The sequence below is a fragment of the Zootoca vivipara genome, chromosome 3 (genome assembly GCF_965207765.1).
Source record: "Zootoca vivipara chromosome 3, rZooViv2.hap1.1, whole genome shotgun sequence".
In the NCBI taxonomy this organism is placed as follows: domain Eukaryota; kingdom Metazoa; phylum Chordata; class Lepidosauria; order Squamata; family Lacertidae; genus Zootoca; species Zootoca vivipara.
The window spans coordinates 22,603,133-22,624,982 of NC_142586.1; the positions used below are offsets into that span (position 1 = coordinate 22,603,133).

The 21,850-nt window shown below is 41.3% G+C and overlaps 1 protein-coding gene across 1 annotated transcript in view; it reads left to right on the plus strand.

The window, feature by feature from the left end:
• The window catches only part of ERICH1 (glutamate rich 1), a 51,286-nt gene extending 46,438 nt beyond the window's left edge, over window positions 1–4,848 (plus strand). Inside the window, exon 6 of the mRNA XM_035109940.3 lies at window positions 4,352–4,848. Within this exon, the coding sequence (XP_034965831.3) occupies window positions 4,352–4,425 (74 nt within the window). The 3' untranslated portion in view covers window positions 4,426–4,848. The remainder of the gene's footprint in view (window positions 1–4,351) is intronic.
• Window positions 4,849–21,850: the final 17,002 nt, after the last annotated feature.

The window sequence follows — 21,850 nt, forward strand, 5'->3', positions numbered from 1 at the left end:
GGTTGAGTCCCTGCCGGTTCAGTCCCTGCCATCTCCAGGTATATCTGAGAGACACCCCCTGCCTCAAACCCTGGAGACACTGTAGATCAGGGTGATCCAGCACATAGCCCAAGGGCGGCATGCAGCCCTTGGGACCATTTTTGGCAGTCCTTGGTGCCCCCCCCTCAGCCCTCATGCTGCCTTCCCAAAGCTGGCTAAGTGAGGCTCTGGGCTTTGGAAATGAGGCATAAGGGCTCTGACAAGGTCCTAGAGTCCTCCTCTCTCCTTCCCAAAGCTTAGTTAACTCTTTCTCAGCTTTAGGAAGGAGGTGGGAGGGCTCTAGGACCCTGCCACAGCCTCGCACCTTGTTTAGCTGACCTTCGGAAGACAGCATGAGGGTTGGAGGGGCATCAAATTTTGGCCTCACTCCCCCTTCATGCAACAAGGCAGTGTGTGGCCTGTGGGTTCCCGGTTGAAGTACTCTAGCGGCCCACTTGCTATGAAAAGTTGGACCGCCCTGGTGCAGATAATACTGAATTTGGTGGACCTGTGGTCTGACTCCTATGTCCCTATGATAGGCCAATAACTAACATACTGGCCAGAGGTATGAAAGCCAGCCACATGTTATATACTTATGAAGGTTCAATATTTCACTAGAGCTGGTGTCAAAGAGAACTTGAGTTACTTTTTGGAATCGTCATAAATATAAAGGCTCGAAAGTGTAACAGCTACCGCTTCATTTCAAACCATGTTAAAGGCCTAGTAGCAGGGAGGGCATAGGGACCCAGGTGGCACTGTGGGTTAAACCACAGAGTCTAGGGCTTGCTGATCAGAAGGTCGGCGGTTCGAATCCCTGCGACGGGGTGAGCTCCCATTGCACGGTCCCAGCTCCTGCCCACCTAGCAGTTCGAAAGCACATCAAAGTGCAAGTAGATAAATAGGGACCGCTCCGGCGGGAAGGTAAACAGCATTTCCGTTCGCTGCTCTGGTTCGCCAGAAGCAGCTTTGTCATGCTGACCACATGACTCGGAAGCTGTCTGCAGACAAACGCCGGCTCCCTCGGCCTATAGAGCGAGATGAGCGCCGCAACCCCAGAGTCGGACACGACTGGACCTGATGGTCAGGGGCCCCTTTACCTTTACCTTTTAGCAGGGAGGGCTGCTGTGGCACTGCATTAATACAAAAGGTGAATAAAGTGAAATCTTCCATCACAAATTTATTCCGTTGGGCAATGATCCCTTTTCAAAAAGGAAATCGGATTTTCCTTGCTTTCATTGTTGAGGGTTTTCTTCTTGTTGATTAAAACAATATTTCAAACAGCTGTTTCCATTCATATTCTAATGAACTGAAGCAGACTAGCCTGGACTCAGGGGTTAGGGGACAACTGGAAAGGAGTCCCTTCTGGCAGCTACTTCATGTATTTCAGAACATCTGGGAAATGCAATGCCACTGCGGAGAACGGAATATCCCATGCGGTTTTGTGGGGAGCTAAGCAGAAGAGCAGTAGAATCACATATACAACAGGAACTCTTGGAATTGGATATCTACAGAGCTTTTGAAAGTTTATTTTTTTTAAAAGCAACTAATTCAATTTAACATGTCCAAAAAGGAACTAATCCCATTCCACATTCACACCTTTACAAAATTCATACCTTTAGTTCCTCTCAGTTCATTCCTCAACACAGGTGCATCCAGTGATCCTCAGCCATTTTTTAAGCATTCAGAATGTCACAAGCTGCTGTGCTAAAGTATGAAATATACTTCATAATAAGAAAACTTTAAAATATACACACAGTGAATGTAAATTGTTTTATTTATTTTTTCCCCAACAATTGTGGTCTCAAAGCTTAAAGGCCCAAAGAGTCTAAAGATTATTTTTTTTAAAAAAAAGAAAACAGCAACAAGCCATGTAATCAAATGAACTTGAAGATGCAGTAGAAATTGTTCAAGGTTCCACCCCAAAATGAACTGAATTCCCACCCAGTTCATCTGGCAATTATGGAAACTTACTTTTGGATGAAGTTTGGAGATTTTTGAAGTAATTGAACATCGATTCATTGATTTCAATAAACCAAAGTAGTTCATTCCAAACACTGGATATCCATAGTCTCAAGAGCACAGAGGGTTTTGTTTAGTTTTGTTGTAAAGACATTCCTTTTTCTAGTCTATGGACTTCCTCAGCCATCACCATCTTAGAGTGCCCTCTTCTCTAAAGTCTGCCTGTTAACATTTTGGGTTTTGTTGTTGGCAAACATCAAGTAAAAAATAGCTTTCTCTCTTGTTGCCTAGGAAATTATCACCCACTAAAGAGCTAAAAATGTCTTCTGTCAAGATCTTTTTTTAAAAAGAGCAGCAACTGCAGAACTGTCCTCTCTAATTCTTTCCCCTCCATGTACCTATTCTTTCTCTCGGTCAGCATACAGCATTCTTACCTTCCGCCTGTGATGCGCAATCTGGATTCCTCGCATGCACTGCAATCAAGAAAATAAAGCAGTGTGCAAAGATAAAGAAATCAAAGAGGAGGCACCTTAAAAATAATTATACTGCAGTCGTTAGCACTGTGGGAAAACGCCTAGCCACACTGTTAACAATACTCAATTAACTATTTGTCCAAGATGGGCAAATACCATAAGAATATAAGAAAAGCCTGCTGGATCAGGCCAGTGGTCCATCTAAGTTCACCATCTTATTCTCACAGTGGCAACCAGAAGGCTATGAGAAGCCCTCAAGCAAGACCTGAGCTCAACCAGCACTCACCCATCCTGTGTTAGGCAGCAACTGGTGTTCAAGAGCATAGCTAGTAGCCACTGATAGGCTTTGCTTTCATGAATTTGTCCAGTTTTGAAAGCCATCCAGGTTGGTGGCTATCACTGTCACCTATGGAAATGAATTCCATAGTTTTGCGATGTGCTGTGTGAAGAAGTACTTTGTTTCACCTGTCCTGAATCTTCCAACATTCTTCATTTTCATTGGATGACCATGAGTTCTAATAAAATAAAAAAAATCCTTCCAGTAGCACCTTAGAGACCAACTAAGTTTGTCATAGGTATGAGCTTTTGTGTGCATGCACACTTCTTCAGATACACTGAAACAGAAGTCACCAGACCCTTGTGTATAGTCAGAGGGTGGGTAGGGGTATTACTCAGAAGGGTGGGGGAATGGGTGATTGGCTAGTAGGAGTTCTAATGTTAGGGGAGAAGGGGAAAAACTTTTCTCCATCCACATGTGAAATTGAGAACTTTTGCCACACCATGCTTCACTTTACACTTGTTTACCTTGAATTGCATTTGCCATTTTATAACCCATTCACTCAGTTTGGAGGGTCCTTTTCGAACTCTTTGCAAACCTTTTGTTTTGCTTTGATGACCCTGAACAATTTAGCACCATCAGCAAACTTGGCACCTCATTCCTCACCTGAATTTTAGATTATGAACAAGTTAAAAAGCACAGGTCCCCGTACTAATCCTTAGAGGACTTCACTCTCAACATCCATCCATTGGGAGAACTGTCCATAAATTACTGCTCTTTGCTTCCTACATCTTAATCAATTCCTGATCCACAAGAAGGCCTCTCCTCTTATTCCTTAACAAGAGTCTTGTGTTTGGCAGGTACTTTGTTAAGAGGTTTTTGGAAGGCCAAGTACACAGAGCTAAAAGACTGTTGTTAAGAGACAGAGATTTCCAGGTTTAAGTTTAAGGAGTGCTGAGGACCTGGCCGCAATATTGGATTGATCAGGGCATACGGAACGGGGAAGCTCATGAAAGAGAAATCCCCAGCTCTCCAGAGCAGGTCTGGGGAGGGTATAGGACAGGCATCCCCAAACTCAGCCCTCCAGCTGTTTTGGGACTACAGCTCCCATCATCCCTAGCTAACAGGACCAGTGGTCAGGGATGATGGGAATTGTAGTCCCACAACAGCTGGAGGGCCGAGTTTGGGGATGCCTGGTGTAGGAGGCACACAGGAAGATAAAAGGGAAGGGAAGTTATGTTGCACAAATAGAGATCCTCATGCTATTGGAACTATTTTGTTGGATACAACACTAAAATTGTAATAAAGTTTTATCCAAAGCTGCTCATTTCATTAAGTTCCTATTTGCCTTATATAAAGTAATTATACTTAACCATTCAAGTCTGGAGATATCCCTGCTCGAAGCAACTCATGTCACAGCTGCAACTGTTTATTTTAGGAGTTTGAAATCTTGAAGTTTTTGCATGTTTGTAGCTCCCAGGCATAGGTGTCTTCCCCCTCTCCCTTCATATTTCTCCAAAATGGAAACAGATGTGTACTTGGGATTTTTTTTTATCATTCAGAATTTGTTTACTGAACACTATCTTATTGACATTTCATGAAGAATTTGCTTTCTCCTTTGCAGATCATGCCAAGGCAATCTCTTCTCTGTTTCTCTACTGGATTACAGATATCCTTCCTGGAAAGAACAGGAAATAAGCTAAATGTGCACATCCATCTGTACAGGGTTAAAATGTAATACATAAGACTCTGAACTGTATCTGAGAGTATTCAGAAACGGCAATGCCATTGAAGAAGATTGCAACTTCACAAAGATGCTGTTGGGTGGTTTTTTTACTATTGTCTCTAGCACCAAGTTAATATATAATATTGCAAACTTTTATATATTCTAGTTTGTGAATATATAAGCACCAGTTTCCCCCTTATTATAGGTCCTTCTTGAGTTTTTATTGCAACTGAATTGGTTCATGCAAAGAAGACTCTTTCACAAGCTGCTTCGTAACTACCAAAGCCAAGTGAAAATGTTCAGTGCTATCATTATTTTTATATGGTGGCGTTGTTTATATAATGTCAGAATCCATATTTTTATATATAAAATAAAGAGGAAAAAGAGAGGTTCTATATCTTGTATGTTGCTCCTCAAGCAGATCCATCACTTTCATATATTAGGACAATATAGGCTTCAGTGCATCTCACAACACTTCAGTCAATTCACTCCCCTTTCTACCAGGAAACTTGGAGCTGTCACATTATAGGGCAGCAAGATGCGGACTAGGATACTTAGCCTTTGCAAGCTATGGGAAGGAGAGAGAAGTCCAGGGTTCTGCCCTTACCCTCATGCTCCATGAACAAATGTCAGCTGCTGTGTTGATCAATTGCTCTGTGAGAGAGCCGAGGTATTAAAGCTTGTCCATCCTTTGTGAAACAAGTTGCAAGCAGTATTTCTTAGGTGTATCAGAGTAGGGGAGACAGAAAAGCTGTAACAGAGGAAACATAATCATTGTTCCAAAGTCACAGTGCTGTGAGATTATTATTATTAATTATTATTATTATTATTATTTGCAGTTATTAGTTGCTTTTTTGAAAAAGGCAGTGAAACAGCAACAAAGAGGAATATTCCTGTTATTTCTAACTTTGTTCTTATTTAGTGTGGAGCATAATTTTAAAAATAGCCCTGCTAATACCACTTCCAAAGCTGATACCAATGTTCATTGTCCCAATATTTCAGGTTGGAAGGGGCTGTGGCTGAGAGAGTTTATGAAAGCTCTGACTGCAGTTTTTTAATGTTCAGAAACAAACTAACAAAAATCAATTATTGCATATGAAGAAGGGTCCAAACTGGAACAGGAGCTCCTCTCTCTTTGATGTTCCCTTTTCTGAGTGTTTCCCCCCCCCCCCATCCACAGGTCCAGATCGTGCACTTCAGGAATGCACCGTAACATTTTGTTGTAGGGCCTCATTTGTACTATATGAAAAAGCTGAAACAAAAAAAAACCATGGCATCTGTGTTTCCTGTACTTCACATCCATTTAACATAGCACCAGTTGTTGAATAAGACAGTAGCTTCTATGCGGGAAAAGTTTCATGCATAACTATAATTAAGGGTGACTCAAGCCTTATTCTTAGGTTTGTATGTTAGGGAGGAAACTCTAGACAGCACTACCTCTAGCGACAGAAAGGCATGTATACAGAGGCATTAAAACTCTTATGAGCTCCCAAGTTGGAAACTGAAGTGGTATAGCCCAAACACAGTTTTATAGCCTCAAGTCAGAACTGCAACTGGAAAAAGAAATTGGCTTATGGTGTAAGCATGACTGTTTGGGTGTCCAAACAGCATCATGGGACTGTGAAAGAAAATCCATTTCCTGCACTCTCACTCAGTGCACTGCAGTTGTCTTTTGCAGGCATCGTTACCTTCACAGAAACTCAGACAAAGAGAATATTTCATTTCCGCCCATCAAACTTTGAAAAGGTGTTAAAATTAAACAGCTGGGCAGTGGGTAGAAAAAGGGGCACCCATGCGCTAAATCTATATTCCACTATCCCGCCAATGAGCCAGAGTTTGCCATTTGCATTTGCAAACGATTCCATGAACATAATATGCATAAAGGGAGACTGTGTGTAGCTCCAATACATCGGGCAGAGATCTGAAGGTAAGGTGCCCCCGAGAAGATGGGGATATGTGCTCTTTTGAGATGGCAGGCCCCAGCGGTTCAGTGTGTCTTGCTGTTGACCAGAAGGTTGGTGGTTTGAATACCTTTAGAAGTCCATAGAATTTTTGTCACAGGCCTGGGTATAGAGAAATGTTTCTGTTTGGCACCTAACAATATGTAATGAAGGTGCCAGGCAAACCTCCCTGGGGAGAGCGTTCCTCAAAAAGGGAGACACCACAGAAAAGGCCCGTTCTCATGTTGCCACCCTCTAGACCTCTCACAGAGGTGGTACATGAAGAAGGGCTTCAGATGACGGTCAGGGTCAGTTAATATGAGGAGAGGCAGCCATTCTAAGGACTCGCAGGGTTTTTGGGGGGGATAAAATGTTTAGCTTCAATCCATCTTTTCCCCGTGCGCCGCATATGTTCCAAGCTTCACCTACACTGGTACCCAAGTCAATTTGGATATCAGAAAGCTGCAATGTAATAATTATGCTTTTGAGTCTGCCCCTCCCCTAAGGAGTCAAGATCAGGGTTTAGCCTTACAGCAGTACTACTGTAGCTGAACAGAACCAGATATTCCCCATCTAAACTCAGAATGGGATCCATTGTGCCACACTTGCTCTTGGAATCCAAGACCAACATGCATCCAGATTTCACCCTAATATGCATGTGAAATAAAGTTCCTTCCATACGTCATAGGACATAGAATTGTACAATTGGAAGGGATTGCGAGGGCAATCTACTCCATCCTCCTGCAAAGTAGGAATCACCACTAAAGCATCCATTACAGTTGGCCGGCCAACCTCTGCTTACAAACCTCCAGTGAAGCAGAGTTCACCACCTCCTAAGGGAGATGGCTCACCTGTCAAACAGATATCATATTTCCTCTCAAGTCTCCTCTTTTCCGGGCTAAACATAACCAGCTCCCTCAACCATTCCTCATAAGGCTTGGTTTCCAGACCCTCCTCTGCACACTTCCAGTTTGTCAATATCCTTTGTCAAACCCAAATCTAATCCAGCTAAAAATAGTCTATTGGTCAGTGTCACCCTAAGGAGGTGTAGCGAGAGATGAGGGAGAAATTCAGCTGTGTTTGCATTTAAAGCCAGATAATTTGCATTTCCTGATAACAATATCAAAGCAAAACAGCCATCCAAATTCACACCTCTATGAATTTTGCAATGCAGCTCTCCAACCAACCAATGTGTTCAAAAATGTATGTTCCAATACTTTCCAAATAAAAAATAAAAACCATGCAAGAATGCATTGTATTAGGGGTATTTGCTTGTAAAATGTGTATTTTGGGCAAAACTGCATACAAAAAAGGTGTATCTTATAAATCTGCACTAAAAAGCAACATTTTCATGAGATTTTTTTTTTTTTAAGCACGAACTGATTTGGAGACCTGAATTTAAGATTGGGAAAATGAGAAACAGAAAGCAACTGAAATTGACAGATCTGCTCATCCTTCGCTGTAGCTAGATAGGAAGGGCTGAGAAACAGACACTCTGTTGCTCAGTCCTATGAGCTGCTGTGTCGCCCCCTTAGCGCTGGAAGTATGTGACATAAATTGTGATGCATTCCAGATACAGGTGATGAAACCGTATTTGTAACTTGATTGCACACTGTTAGGATACTGGCAGAGGCTCCCATGTCCATGGCTGGAAGAAACCTAATAAATTCACAAAGAATGCATCTATCAATACTTACTAGCCATGGTAGATAAATGGAACATTCATGTCCAGAAGCAGTCTACCTCAGAGTACCAAATCCTAGGAACAGAGGAGGGATATTTCAAACACACCTGGCTGGAGGTTTTTTGGAAATGGGGTGCTAGATTCAATCAGCCCTTTGTCCTGTTTCTTCTCTATTTTCTGGTTGGTACAAAATGCTGCAGCAGGAAACATGTCGCTGTAGACAGGCTTGGCATCCCAAAATGTTTGAATTGTGTTTGCCACGGGCTCCTAAACAAACAAAAACAAACTTTAGAAACAAAGAGGGAAAGCCAATTGAGGTCAATATTACTTGAAAGCTTTATAAATTACCTGTAACATGAAATAAACTTGTTCACTAATCAAAGTTGGTGCCTCTAGACTGGAAGAAATTGAAAACACGGCGCAGAATGAAAATTGCTAACGGTTTGGGGGTTGTTGCTGTTTTGTAAATGGAGTGGCCTTGGTGAGAGAGGGGGGGAATAAAAGGGGGGAAATGCAGAGATTGAAGAGGACAGGCGGCAATGCCAAGCTGCAGTGCGAGATGGATGGAAGCGGAGCAATGCAGAAAAGGCGCCGTCAGTGAAAGGGCACATCAGGACACGGGATTCAAATTAAATGCTAGTTAAGAATATAACAGGGGGTTGATCAGTGTCACTGTGCTTTATTCAGGGTTTCCATTTGAGACTTCTTGCTATCAAATGCTTGTTCAATTTACCCAAATTTCTGTGTTTTTCCATGATGGTTTCTAGCAAGAGTAACAAAGCTGGGTCCCTGCACCACCAGCACCCCAACATATAATGATCCATTGGGTGAAAAATCTTGAACTGAGTTCCGTCACCCTTTAGGTGTGTTTAAGCACCTCTGCAGCGTTTGTGGAGGTCGGGAGCAGTTTTTTTGGGGGGGGAGGGAGCCCTGCTCCCCTCACTCTCCCCAATGTTGTTCTTAAATGCCACCTTTTGAAAACCATTTCGAAGGTACTATGTCCTAGTTACATTTCTGAGAAAGGGAACTTATGGCACCTGTTCCCCCCACCCCACCCAGTTTTCCTGGACTCCAGATCCCATCACTGGCTCTGCTGGTTTGGATCTGAAGGGAGTTAGGAGTCTAGCAACAGTTGGATAGGCTTCAGGTACCCCACCCCTGCTATAAAGGTTCAGTTCAGAATATGGGGATTTGCAGCCTTCTGGCTGGTTTACAAAGCATGATTTCAAACCCTACATATATTGTGATTTGGGGTCACCTTGTCTTGAGGGCAAGGAGAGAGAGAAAAACCTGCTCACGCCAAGTGCATCATAGAAGCTCTGCAGTAGGATGTTCCGTTTAAAGTGATTATAACAAACAACAAACTCTTGAAGCTTTCCGTATAGGAATTATGGGGAGAGACGTTCCCCCAAAATATGATTAAATTGTTTATGTACATTACAGCAGCAAGGATTTTATAGGCTCAAAAATGGAAGGAAGAAGAAATTCACACAGAATGGTTAAGTAAGGTGATGGACCATGCAGAAATGGCAAAGTTAACACCTAAAGCAATAGAACCCAACGATGACAGTTTTGTAGGAGAATGGAAGCCTTTTTTCGGAGTATTTAAAGAAATATTACAGTTTGTTGAATTCGCGAGCAGGATTTGAAGTACTTGCAACAGAAATAATTAGGATTTGCTGTAATATTGTTATGGCATATGACATAGAAGGCAGGGTGTAGCAAAGGGGGAGAAAACAAAATCACCATGGAAAATGGGATGGGATGGGAAATTAACAAAACAAAAATATACATCGGAGTGTATATGTGGAAATTGTTCTTTTTCCCCCTTGAAATTTAATTTTAAAAATGTCTTTTTTTGAAAAATTAAAAGTTGCAGTAGATATGAAACATAAACGTGAAAATTGCCTTATCAGATGGGCAGTTCTCAACTATGAAACATATAAGAGGTTTTCTGCTTTAGTCTTCCTGGAGTATTGCAATGGGCAAGCAGATTCTGCACACAACCAACCACAAAATTATGTGTATCTGAAGAAGTGTGCATGCACACGGAAGCTCATACCAAAATAAAAACTTAGTTGGTCTTTAAGGTCCCACTGAAGGAATTTTTTTATTTAACCACAAAATTGTTATCTATACTGAAGTCTCCTTGTGTCAATGTGGCTTGTTCCTTTGTTTACAGCTGCATTCTTAAATTGCTGCTGCTGCTGCTGCTGCTTAAATCCAGTTTTTAAAAATTAATAAATCATCACACTAACAAAACTATCAATGGAAATATTGAATTATAACACACACACAGAGAGAGAGAGAGAGAGAGAGAAGAGAGAGAGAGAGAGATGCATGGATTAGGAAACATTTAATTGAGGAAAGACCACACTAGACTCACTTAACAGACACAATGATTGTATTTTCATTTTATATATAGAAGGAGCTTAAAATGAAGGTCATATCTGAATCCTATTGAAAGTCAGGAAAAGCATTCTTGTTTGTGAGAGTTAAAAGACTGTGCTATTCCATTTACATTGGTAAACAGATTAAAAACACTTGGCATATTATTCAATTAAATGCAAGATTGCTAACTGACAGACTGAAGTACATTGATTTTTTCCCCAATTACATTAAGCTAAGTATGCTGCAAAAAGTTGCATTAGCTTGTTTGCTTAACCCTTTCATACTTCGCTACCATGGCATGCAAAATTAGTAACATAAAGCACATTTAATCATTTATTTTCTTAATGAATCCAACAGTGTAAAAACAGGAACCTCCTGTTTGGAACTATATATATATATTACTGTCACTGGAAATCTTATATTTCTGTTTTGAGTCACATATTGAGCTGATATTTTGCAAGAGGGTGGCACAGAAATATTTGTAAGGAAACCAACAGACAAACAAACTTTCTCCAAGGAGTTTTAAGAACCAGGATCTACGCACATTAATCTCTTTATGCCAGGGATGATAAATCTCAGGTCCAGGGACCAAACTGGATCCTCTAGATCTTTCTAACTGGCCTTCCGGACTGTTCCCTTGGTCACTTTCCTCCCCACCTTCTTTCTTACCTCTTCTCATAACACTTTTTGCTTGGAAGAACGATGGTGGGTAAGTGGGTGCATACATATCTAAATTTTATTATTAATTCAATTGACTTCCCCATGTTCCTTCCAAAGGAACCCAGGGTGGCAACTAGCCTACTGTGAAAATGGTAAAATTGTCATTGTGTCCACTTTTCCTCTGGCCCTTCCTCCATTGGAAGGCGGCCCCCAAAATGTTGCCCAGACTTGACCCTCCACCAAGCCTTTTATTTTCAAAAGTAAGCACTGAGTAACTGCTAACCATGGGGGGGGGGCTCATTCGCCCCTGCAGATTTGCAGAGGAAAGTCACCATGTGGTGTGTTTTTTCAGCCACACACCACAAAAAATGGTTATTTGAATTCAGGTGGCTGATCCACCCGCTTCTAAGTTTATGCACCAATGAATCTGAGAGAAAGCAGAGTAATGGTGAGGTGTTTTCACATTGAACAGCATTTCCTGAAGATGTCAGTTGTTTATTATCAACTTTACAGCTCTGCTGGGAGATTATTTGTGTTACTGCATACTATTTATTCCAAAAGGTTTCATTCACCCCCATCATCAAAGGAATTATCATGTTCATTTTCTTCCCTTAAAGGTTATGATTCAATTCTATTATTACTACCAACCATATGTTACGGGCTGCTTAGGTTTCTAGCATTCTCCCTTTCTCGACAGAATTTCCAGAGGGATACATTATATCACCTCTTGACTCTAAAGTATTTACTGTTTTCTTTTCTGATGATTGGGGTAGAAAATTTATTTCAAGGACATGTTAAAGAGAAATTAATGGTGAACTCCAAGAAATTATTTTTTGCTTGCTAAGATGTTTAATGGGTTTTCACTTTTTAAAATCACAATAATAATAGATAGTCCAACAATATACTGACCAGTCTTTGTCATCCTAGCCCACCCAACAAAGGAAAAGATAAAAGAGACAGCAGGCTATTACAACAAGCAGTAAGATATAAGGACATACTGTAAGAAGCATCCACCTGGTCTAACATCCTGTTCTCAAAGTGGTCCCTATAGGAAGTTTGCAAACAGTCCATTCCAACTCTATGATTGTAGGATTCTAACTGTAGGACACGAGAACAAGTGTGCTCTCCCTTCTTGTAATTCTCAGCAACTGGTAACCAGGGGCACACTATCTTTGGCATTGTAGGTATGTTGGCTATGTTGCTGTTATTAATATTGCACATTTGGAAGTGATAGGTTGAATAAAAACGGACTCTTCTTGAAATAAAAATGGTCTAGTCCAAAAATATGGTTCAAAAGCTTTACTAACAGAACTTGTTCCAAAACAAACTCTTCAAACAATAATGTTACATCCAAATAGTTGCAAAATATCATATGCTTGTCCAAGCATAGGTTAATCATCTAAGAAATATTGAATTACTTCACCCAGTGCTGAAAACAAAGCTCTGGTCTCTCCCACAGCCTCCATTACAGCCGGAGGCTGTGTTCCTGGAGAGAATCATTTGCACACCTTTTTCTTCATCTGCTTTAGAGAGAGAACAAAGACCACTTCACACAAAATGGATACTTGCCACAGAATGCCCCATGTGATCTGAGTTAAATACCTCATGAGAGCTAGCAGTGATACATTCTAAGTTAACTGTCACCTGTTAGGCTCTCTGCTGATCCTTCAATGGAATTTTCCAATGTTACACCTCTGCAATACACATACAGAGTTATTTACCACTTCAGTGCACAAGCAAACAACTATACCTAACAGGCCAGGAACCTTATCCTCCATTAATTTGTCTAATCTTATCTGAGTTGTTTGCCATCACTACCACCTGTAGGAGCAAATGTCATCACTTAACTATGCACTGTGCTAGGAAGTCCTTTTTTTTACCTCTTCTGAATCTTCCAACATTCAGCTTTGTTGCATTTGCCTGAGTTCTAGTGTTATGACAGGGGAAAAAACCTTTCTCTATTCACATACCATGCATAATCCTGTTGTTGTTGTTTAGTCGTTTAGTTGTGTCCGACTCTTCGTGACCCCATGGACCATAGCACGCCAGGCACTCCTGTCTTGCACTGCCTCCCGCAGTTTGGTCAAAACTCCATGGACAAAGACAATATGCATAATAATAAGCAGTTTGGCCAAAACTCCATGGACAAAGACAATATGCATAATCCTATACACCTCTTTGCACCCCTGCAAATGGAAGTACAAAGGATGGCAACACAAGAATGTTTTACTTGCCTGCATTTTTTTATTATCACAGCTACATTTGCAGCTTTGATACACAGTTGAGAAGGAGGAGGAGGAGTGAATGGATGAACTACTCTCAGAAATTTTCCTAGTAATATAGTGACAACAGCTGTAACTCTAACCTAGGGAATATCTTGTGGTGAAAAAATAGATGACTTTCTCTGAAGAATACAGTTCATATTAGTTCATCAACCTCTGAAACTAGTTCCCCCCCCCAAAAAAAACTTTGACTTATCTTTAACAGGTACAGTGAAGCACAAAACAACATATCCATTACTGCTGTTTACTTTTTAGACAATTGGTCACTGTTTAATATAGGAAGAACTTATTCTAGGCATGTTTGGTTAGCTCTTCGGGATGCAGGCGCGGGTGTCACAGCAAACACACAAAACCATCGCTTTCAGATGAAATACAGTTTGCCTGGCTACTGTGCTGCATACTGTAGCATGGCAAAGCAAACTCTGAAATGTTTAGATAAGCAGGCTGTAAATTGCTTCTGCCTCAGCTCAGCAAACCGAGTTAAATCTGTACGGCAAAGGCTTTTGCACCTCAAACGTTGTTAGAAATAAATAGATATGTACACAATATCCTGAAAGGGCAGAGGAGGGAGAGTGATTTGTTTTAAAAACAACAACAGGCTCTTCCAGGGCAATGAGAGATGACTACAAGCCCAGCATCGTTGCCGATCTCAGTGCTCGTCTTTTTGTATGGGCTCAGCATGGCCTTGAAAAGCTTTGAGAGCTGTACGGTGAACCTTAAGCTGGATCTTAAATGCCCGCCTTCAGGTGCACCAGAATGAGGAGAACTAAAGTAAGGTGGCAAATCCCAGGGTATGATCTGAAGGATGTGAGGTCACTACTTTGCTAAAGCAGGTATGGGCGACATCTTGGGAACCACATCCATGTTTCAAACTATCCCAATGTTAAAGAAAAGTGGGTGACATATAAGAAAGTCAATGTGACTGCCCAGGGAGGTCTCCAATGAGCTGAGACTTATAAAGGACATGCAAGGAAGGCCATACAACCAAGGTTGAGTAATGAAGTATCCCACACTTGGAAGGATAGTGTCAACAGCCCTGGGAAAGAGATATTAGAGCCACAGCTAAGAGCTGAGTGCAGGGTGGGGAACAAAAATGGAGAAACTACCCCAGAAGGAGCACGACACCTTCCCCACTGGAGGTACTACCCCTCCCCTAACACCCCATACACCCCTAGATCCTGACATTCATTTTTTTTTTGGTTTTAAAGAGGTTTCCCTCCCCCCAAACTTATAACATCATATATTAAAAAGCACCTTTGTTTCTTCATGACCTCTGTTTTGTGACTTCTGTTCCTACAAAGATTAAAGCAAGATCGCACTCTCATTTTTCTATGATCTTCCGGATAAAAAAGGTTAAAGCCTAGTAAAGAAGGGTTAGAGGACAGCTAAATACAGACAGAAAGAGACACGAAGAGAAAGAGGATTTGTGACGGCTAGGGAAGAAAAATATGAGCTTGTGTGGTTTGTCAAATCAGGATGCAAGAAAATAACATCAGAAGAGGCATCGAAGTATGGCACAGTTCTTAGTCATGTCCAAATCATGTGACAGTGGTAAATCTTTTCCACCACACCCCATAAAGCAGCTCCCCCCCCCCAAAGATTTTCTGCTAAAATGCTAAACATCCCATCATTTCTCAAAATCCCCTACATCTTCATTTTCCTCAGGCACAATCTGAAGTGTAGATTTTAATTATTTCCTTTCTCCTCCTTTTTTAATATTCTCTTATCATCGGTTCCTCCAGCCCATAATCATAATTAAGATCTGTCTAAATCAAAACAAAATATTGTGGGAATGCATTTTCTACTTTACAATTAATGCATTTTCTGCTGCAAATAATTCTTGAATTAGCCATAGAAGAGTTCAGCCAAAGGGCAGCATAATGTCCCTCTTACTGCAGATCAGTTCTAAGAATACCAACCTGATCCAGTTGTCCCCAACTGGGCTGGCCCAGCAATGCTATTCCACAAATAGGCACCCTTGTTTTAACAGATTAGGATATTTATCCATTCAACAAGAATATATTATTCATTTGGAAAAGAGAAATAAGTCTTTGGCGTTGTTGATAGCAATCCTACTGTGAACATATTGGATAAGAAAATCCATTCCTAAAAGAATGATTCCTTATTGAGTCCATTTAAGCACATTTGGCCCCCCTCCAAACCAGAAATCATAATTCATATTAGTAGCATGAGGCTGGAAAGCTGAGCAGATACTTTGTAGATGCAGTCCAAGCATTCTTGGCTAGATTAAAAATTTAAGAAGTATTTTAGAATGCACGAAACATTGGCACTGGCAACTGAGTGCAAAGAATGCTGTAATTGTGCATTTGGAAGTCTAATCACTGCTTGGTAATGCTTGTACAGACAGAGCTCCTGAGTGGCCGCCTTCATGCAGCAGCCAATGGAAGAGGTGGCTTCCACCCCAATTTGTTAATCCATAGCGTGAGCACTCACACTGGGCATCTATCCAGCCAAAGGTAAGCACATTTCAAGTCTCATTGATTTCAGCGGCAGATATTTTTAAACACATGCTTAGCTCTTTCCCAATCAATGGGACTTCAAAGTGTTCAGCCTTGGCTGGAGCATGCCTGATAGGTCAGGACACCTTAAAATACAGAACAAATGCCACTGTTCTAGGCACAATGCCCAATCTACCCCCGTCCTCTGCACAGCAGCAGCAGCAACTATCAGCTCATTAATTTCTAGCCATCCCACCACTATTGCTGGCAATGCTAATTTCCATTCATATGGTGCCTTGGACGTCAGACTCCAAAAGGCACTTAACAAATGACCCACATTAGCCTGTTATCCACACACCCGGTATCAAAAAAATGCAACTGTCTGGGCTGCAGCCAGATTGCTATTATATATATCAAAGGGCATTTAAGGAAAGAAGAATTTTGTGCAGCTTAAATCTTGAAGGAAAGGAAAGGAAGCAAGCCTGGAAATGGAGGTGTTCAAACTGAAGATTAAAGAGTGATAGACTCATGGGGGGCATCTACTGAGGACCCACTCCCCAGCAGGGCAAGAGCCCCATGGACTTGTTGCAGAGAAGTGGATAAAGGGAAGGATGCTTAAGAACTCTCCAAAATCTGGAGCCAACAGTGCCCTCTCTCCACTTCCGTGATAAATCCTCTACAGTAATAAATTGATCAAAAATGATGGGATCCTTAATAATAATTGTTGTTATTCTGTAGGGCATGAGACTCTTAATCTCAGGATCATGGGTTCGAGCCCTGCGTTGGGCAAAAGTTTCCCACATTGCAGGGGATTGGACTAGATGACCTTTGTGGTCCCTTCCAACTCTACAGTTCGATGATCCTGTCATTTAATTTATATACAACTTATGGCAAAATAGGCTTCTGTGAGATTTACAAGCACAAAAATCAATGACACAAACATTAAAATTTTAACATCCATAATAAAAAGAGGGGTTTAAATAATCCCATTAAAACCGCTATTAAGACATGAAACTCAGGTGGGATATCAAGAGAATGCCTTTATGAACAATGACATATTCAAAAGCCGGTGGAATGCCAATACTGATGGGGCCTCTCACATTTCAGCAGAAAGTGCATTGCATAACACCAGCACCAGCACTGAAAACGCCTGCTTCCACATCAACACAAGCTGAGGATTTTAGGCCATTGCAAAACTATGGGGGGGGCAGGATCCCCTTTGTTCATCTTTAGCACATCTCAGGGCCACTGATTTCACATGATTGTGGTGAATGACCCTGGACTTTGATGGATAACTTGGTCAGTGTTTATAATAAAACAGGGGTCCCCAAACTAACGCCCAGGGGCCAGATGCAGCCCAATCACCTCCTAAATTCGGCCCGTGGATGGTCCAGGAATCAGCATGTTTTTACATGAGTAGAATGTGTCCTTTTATTTAAAATGCATCTCTGGGTTATTTGTGGAGCACAGGAATTTGTTCATTCCCCCCCCCCCCAAAAAATATAGTCTGCCCCCCACAAGGTCTGAGGGACAGTGGACCGGCCCCCTGCTGAAAAAGTTTGCTGAGCACTGTAATAAAACATCTATTCTGTATATGAATGTCTCCAAGATGTCTTTGCACCCTGCTTGTAAGTTTTCAAGGAGCATCTGGTAAGCTACTGCTTTGGGAAGGGCAGAAGTCCTGAATTCGACTGATCTTAGTTTTGACCCAGCAAAACTCTCCTTATGTTATGTTTTTTTCTATTATTATTATTATTATTATTATTATTAATTTTATTGTTTATACTCCACTCATCTGGCTGGGTTTCTTCAGCCACTCTGGGTGACTTCCAACAAAATATAAAAAATAATAAAATGTCAAACATTAAAAACTTCCCTGAACAGGGCTGCCTTCAGATGTTTTATAGAAGTTGTGTAATTCTTTATCTCAATGACATCTGATGGGAAGGCATTCCACAGGGAGGACGCCACTGCCAAGAAGGCCCTCTGCCTTGGTTTTTTTACTGTCACTGCCTGCATGTGCTGGAGACATACGTACACAGCTATGAAAGCTGTCATTTCAGACAACCTGGAGATCACATTGCATTCATTCTTAGAAGGTGGTAAGCTTGGTGATAACTCTACTAATGGTGCAAACCTCCCTAAGGTTGCTGTCCCTAGCATATGTTTTTGGAATCGGCCCCATTAAAAATCAACAGGACTTGCTTCCAAAATAAATATGCTTCTCAGCATCAGGGTGACATTGCTGAAGACATGCTGTCTGCCCGTTTCTTACACTGGACAGCAGCATCTAAGCACTTGAAGTTGGCTCGCTTCCTTTTGTGATAATATTCTTGTTTAAGGGATTAATGTCCTAATCCATTAAAACCACAGTGCTTATTTGGGGAACAGCATTGTTGTGCCAGCTCAGTTGGGGGCAACTAGATCAGATCCTTATTCTTGGAGATAATCTGCAGTAAGAGGTACATTATGTTGCCTTTTGGTTGAACTCTACTTTCCTCTGGCTAATGCAAGAATGATCCATGGCAGAAAATGCATTAATTGTAAATTAAACCTTTTCAATAGAGGAAATGGGGGGAATGCTTTTGTATAATGTCTGGCTTTCATTTAGACAGATCTCCACTATGATTGACCTCTGTAGGTTCTTGCCAATAGGTTGTAGTTATACAACAGAGTATTTAAATATATACCGGTAGGCTGGCACAGAGGATTCAAATCCAGAGGCAGTTTTAGAGTGCAATTAATAAAAATAAATCAATTCTTAGACTGTTGAGTCGGGATCTTGTACTCAACCAACTTTTAATCAGAGCAGAACCGTTGCAATTAATAGACTTTAGTTAGCCATGGCCATTAATTTAATTGGGTCTACACCGAATAAAGTGAGAGCTGGACCACAAAGAAGGCTGATCACTGGAGAACTGATGCCTTTGAATTGTGGTGCTGGAGGAGACTCTTGAGAGTCCCATGGACTGCAAGAAGATCAAACCTATCCATTCTGAAGGAAATCAGCCCTGAGTGCTCACTGGAAGGACAGATCCTGAAGCTGAGGCTCAAATACTTTGGCCACCTCATGAGAAGAGAAGACTTCCTGGAAAAAGATCCTGATGTTGGCAAAGATTGAGGACACAAGGAGAAGGGGATGACAGAGGATGAGATGGTTTGAGAGTGTTATAGAAGCAACCAACATGAATTTGACAAAACTCTGGGAGGCAGTAGAAGACAGGAGTGCCTGGCGTGCTCTGGTCCATGGGTTCATGAAGAGTCGGACACGACTAATTGATTAAACGGCAACAACACTGAATAAAAAACTAGCTGAATACAATACGCAGAATTATATATTGTTCTCTACTTCTTGGAGTAGGGTCAATACGTGTGTTACTTACAGGCTTCTTAAGAGTGAAAGTAGAGGTGACTTTCCCAAAAGAGGTTTCCCAAAAGAAGTTTTGCCCTTCAAAAAGTAAAGCCAGTGATGTCAAGCTGGCCAAGTTTTAGCCATCATGTTAAGTCTAGGCTATGTTCATCACACTGTCTATGGATAGACACACCTGGTGTCACTGCTATTACACAGGGCTGGGGGTAATGAAGAGGGGCGGCTGTGGACTTCTGCCAATCTCTTGGCCAGCTCCCAGGATGTTTAGAATAAAACAGAAGTGTTTGATTTTGTTACATTGGAATGAAAACCACCAGCATTATTCTCCCCTAGCAACGTGTTCACAGATGCATCTCCCCACTCCCCAAAAGTTCAACTCCAGCTCATCATTTCACATGTTGCTGTGCGAGAGCCCACCTGCAACCTTCTTTTGTAGCTACTTTCTGTGAGTTCTGTTTAGTCAGAGGAAGGTGGTTGCCAAGCAAGTGTAGCATAGCAACACAAGAGGTGCCTTATACCAAATCATACCATTGATCCAGATTGTTCAGTATTGTCTCTACACCGACTGGTGTTGGTTCAGACCTTGACACTACAGGTGCTGGCACTTCTGCAAACCTTGTACTCTACTCCTGAGCTACAGGCCTCCCTCTAATGGCAGTGGATGCTATCAGGATTACTTCTTGTGCCCACATTCTTCTGTAGCGTCGTCAACCCACACTTCAAAGGATGGGTTTAGGCTACTTTATCAGCTATCATTTGCCACTGGAATAAAAAGGAAATGTTGCCATTGGCTCTGCTCATATTAAGAGTCCGCCAAGTTTCACCACCACCCTGACTACTCCCAGGCTCACTCACTAACAGAATATTTGAAGTTTTAAATAACCTCCAATAGGGATGTTCAATCAATCAATCAAAATACTTTATTTGACCGATAGTCAGAAAGAAAAACATTTCTCAATACAAATATAAAAATATAAAACTGAAGGCAGCCAATAGGGATGTTGATTTTGTTACCTGTTTGCCATTTTCCCAATCTTCAGTTCTCCACATGTCCATGATTTTCCCATTTCTTTTTTTCATGAAAAGCCATCATGAAAATTCACCAGCCTCTTTGTGCAAATTGCTCCTAAAATATACATTTTTCTGTTACAAAACTATGTGCATGGTCTCTTTTTTCAGGTCACAAAATCTGTAATAAAAATTGTGTGTGTGCAATTTTGCCTGATTTACACATTTTGTGCAAAATGTTTTCCTAATGTAATGCATTTTTGTACAGCATTTTCTTGACTATATGCATATTTTTATGGAAACGTTGCCCCAGTATGTGCATTTTTATGCACTTTACATGGCTGGAGAAATGCATTGCAAAATTCAGAGAAGTCTGAATTGAGAAAAATGGCTCTTTTTCAGTTCATTTATGGTTTCAGAAAGTAAAAAAATAGGGTAGGTACACCTTTAGAGGCCAACTGAATCAAATATATCCCCCATCCCTAGTCCAGACCAAAAATATGACATGGCACTGCTGAAAGAGACAGGGCAGTTTGCAATTTTGCAGCTGCTTCCTTTTTAAAAAAAGAAGAACTGCGTAAGTGGCCCAGCAGGGCAGTGCTCAGCCTCAAAAGAGTGGCTTAATAACTCAGACCTAGCCGGAAATGAGAACTGGCATTTTCTATAAATGTGACAGAGCAAAATGGAAACAGTTTACCTTTCCACACCTGCACAAGTTCATCAAACACTAATTTTAGTTCATCCTCTTAAAAGCTCCATGTATAATACACAGACAACAGCGAAGCCCATAAGTCAGCACAATCCAATTTGTATTGTTACATCTCTTCAATGACCTTCTTTCTTCTCTTCCCTTCCTTACCTTCTTCAGCACAATCGATAACCTTTCTCTCTGTACAGAAGTCAAAGGCTTCAGCCCTTTTGCCCTAAAGCTCATTAACCCTTCGTTTGCTTTCCTAATGAGCTTGGTACATACCAAAAGAGCTTTCCAATATTGTCAAGATACCTTGCTCCAGGCAGGAGTGTCAAGGCCTTCTGCCAATACTTAAGCTTTGCAGATGGATGACATGTGACAGCTTATATAATTGGCTTGGGCTTTATATACTAGTAGGACACTGGGATGCAGAGGAAGACCTGTGCCCAGCTCTGGGGGGAAATGCAAGTTTGTCCAACTGTACAGATCTCTCTGATAATGCTGACTGAAGTGTTTTCAGGGGAATAACAATATATACCTGCATTATATACCTATGTGGAATTATTGATTTCATCTACCAACTAAAAAATAATTCTGGTAGTGTTAGAAACTGAAGGTCCACCAAAGACTTGGATAAAATGGTTATTCTTCTGCGGAGGATCACACCAGGCTATATCCGATTACTGCAGGTAAGACAGTTGTATCTACCTCTCCCTATCTGTCTGTTTCTGACTCTATTTTATTTACGCTTCTGAAAAGCCTCTGTGTTGCTCACACAGCTTGTAATATGTGCTCCACCCAGCAGAATGACTTGGTGAAACTAAATTTCCCATCCATTCATGGATGTCCAATTAAACCTTTTCCAGGAAGTGCATTTGCTATAACGCTTGGTAATTGGTATCATTCTAGGTC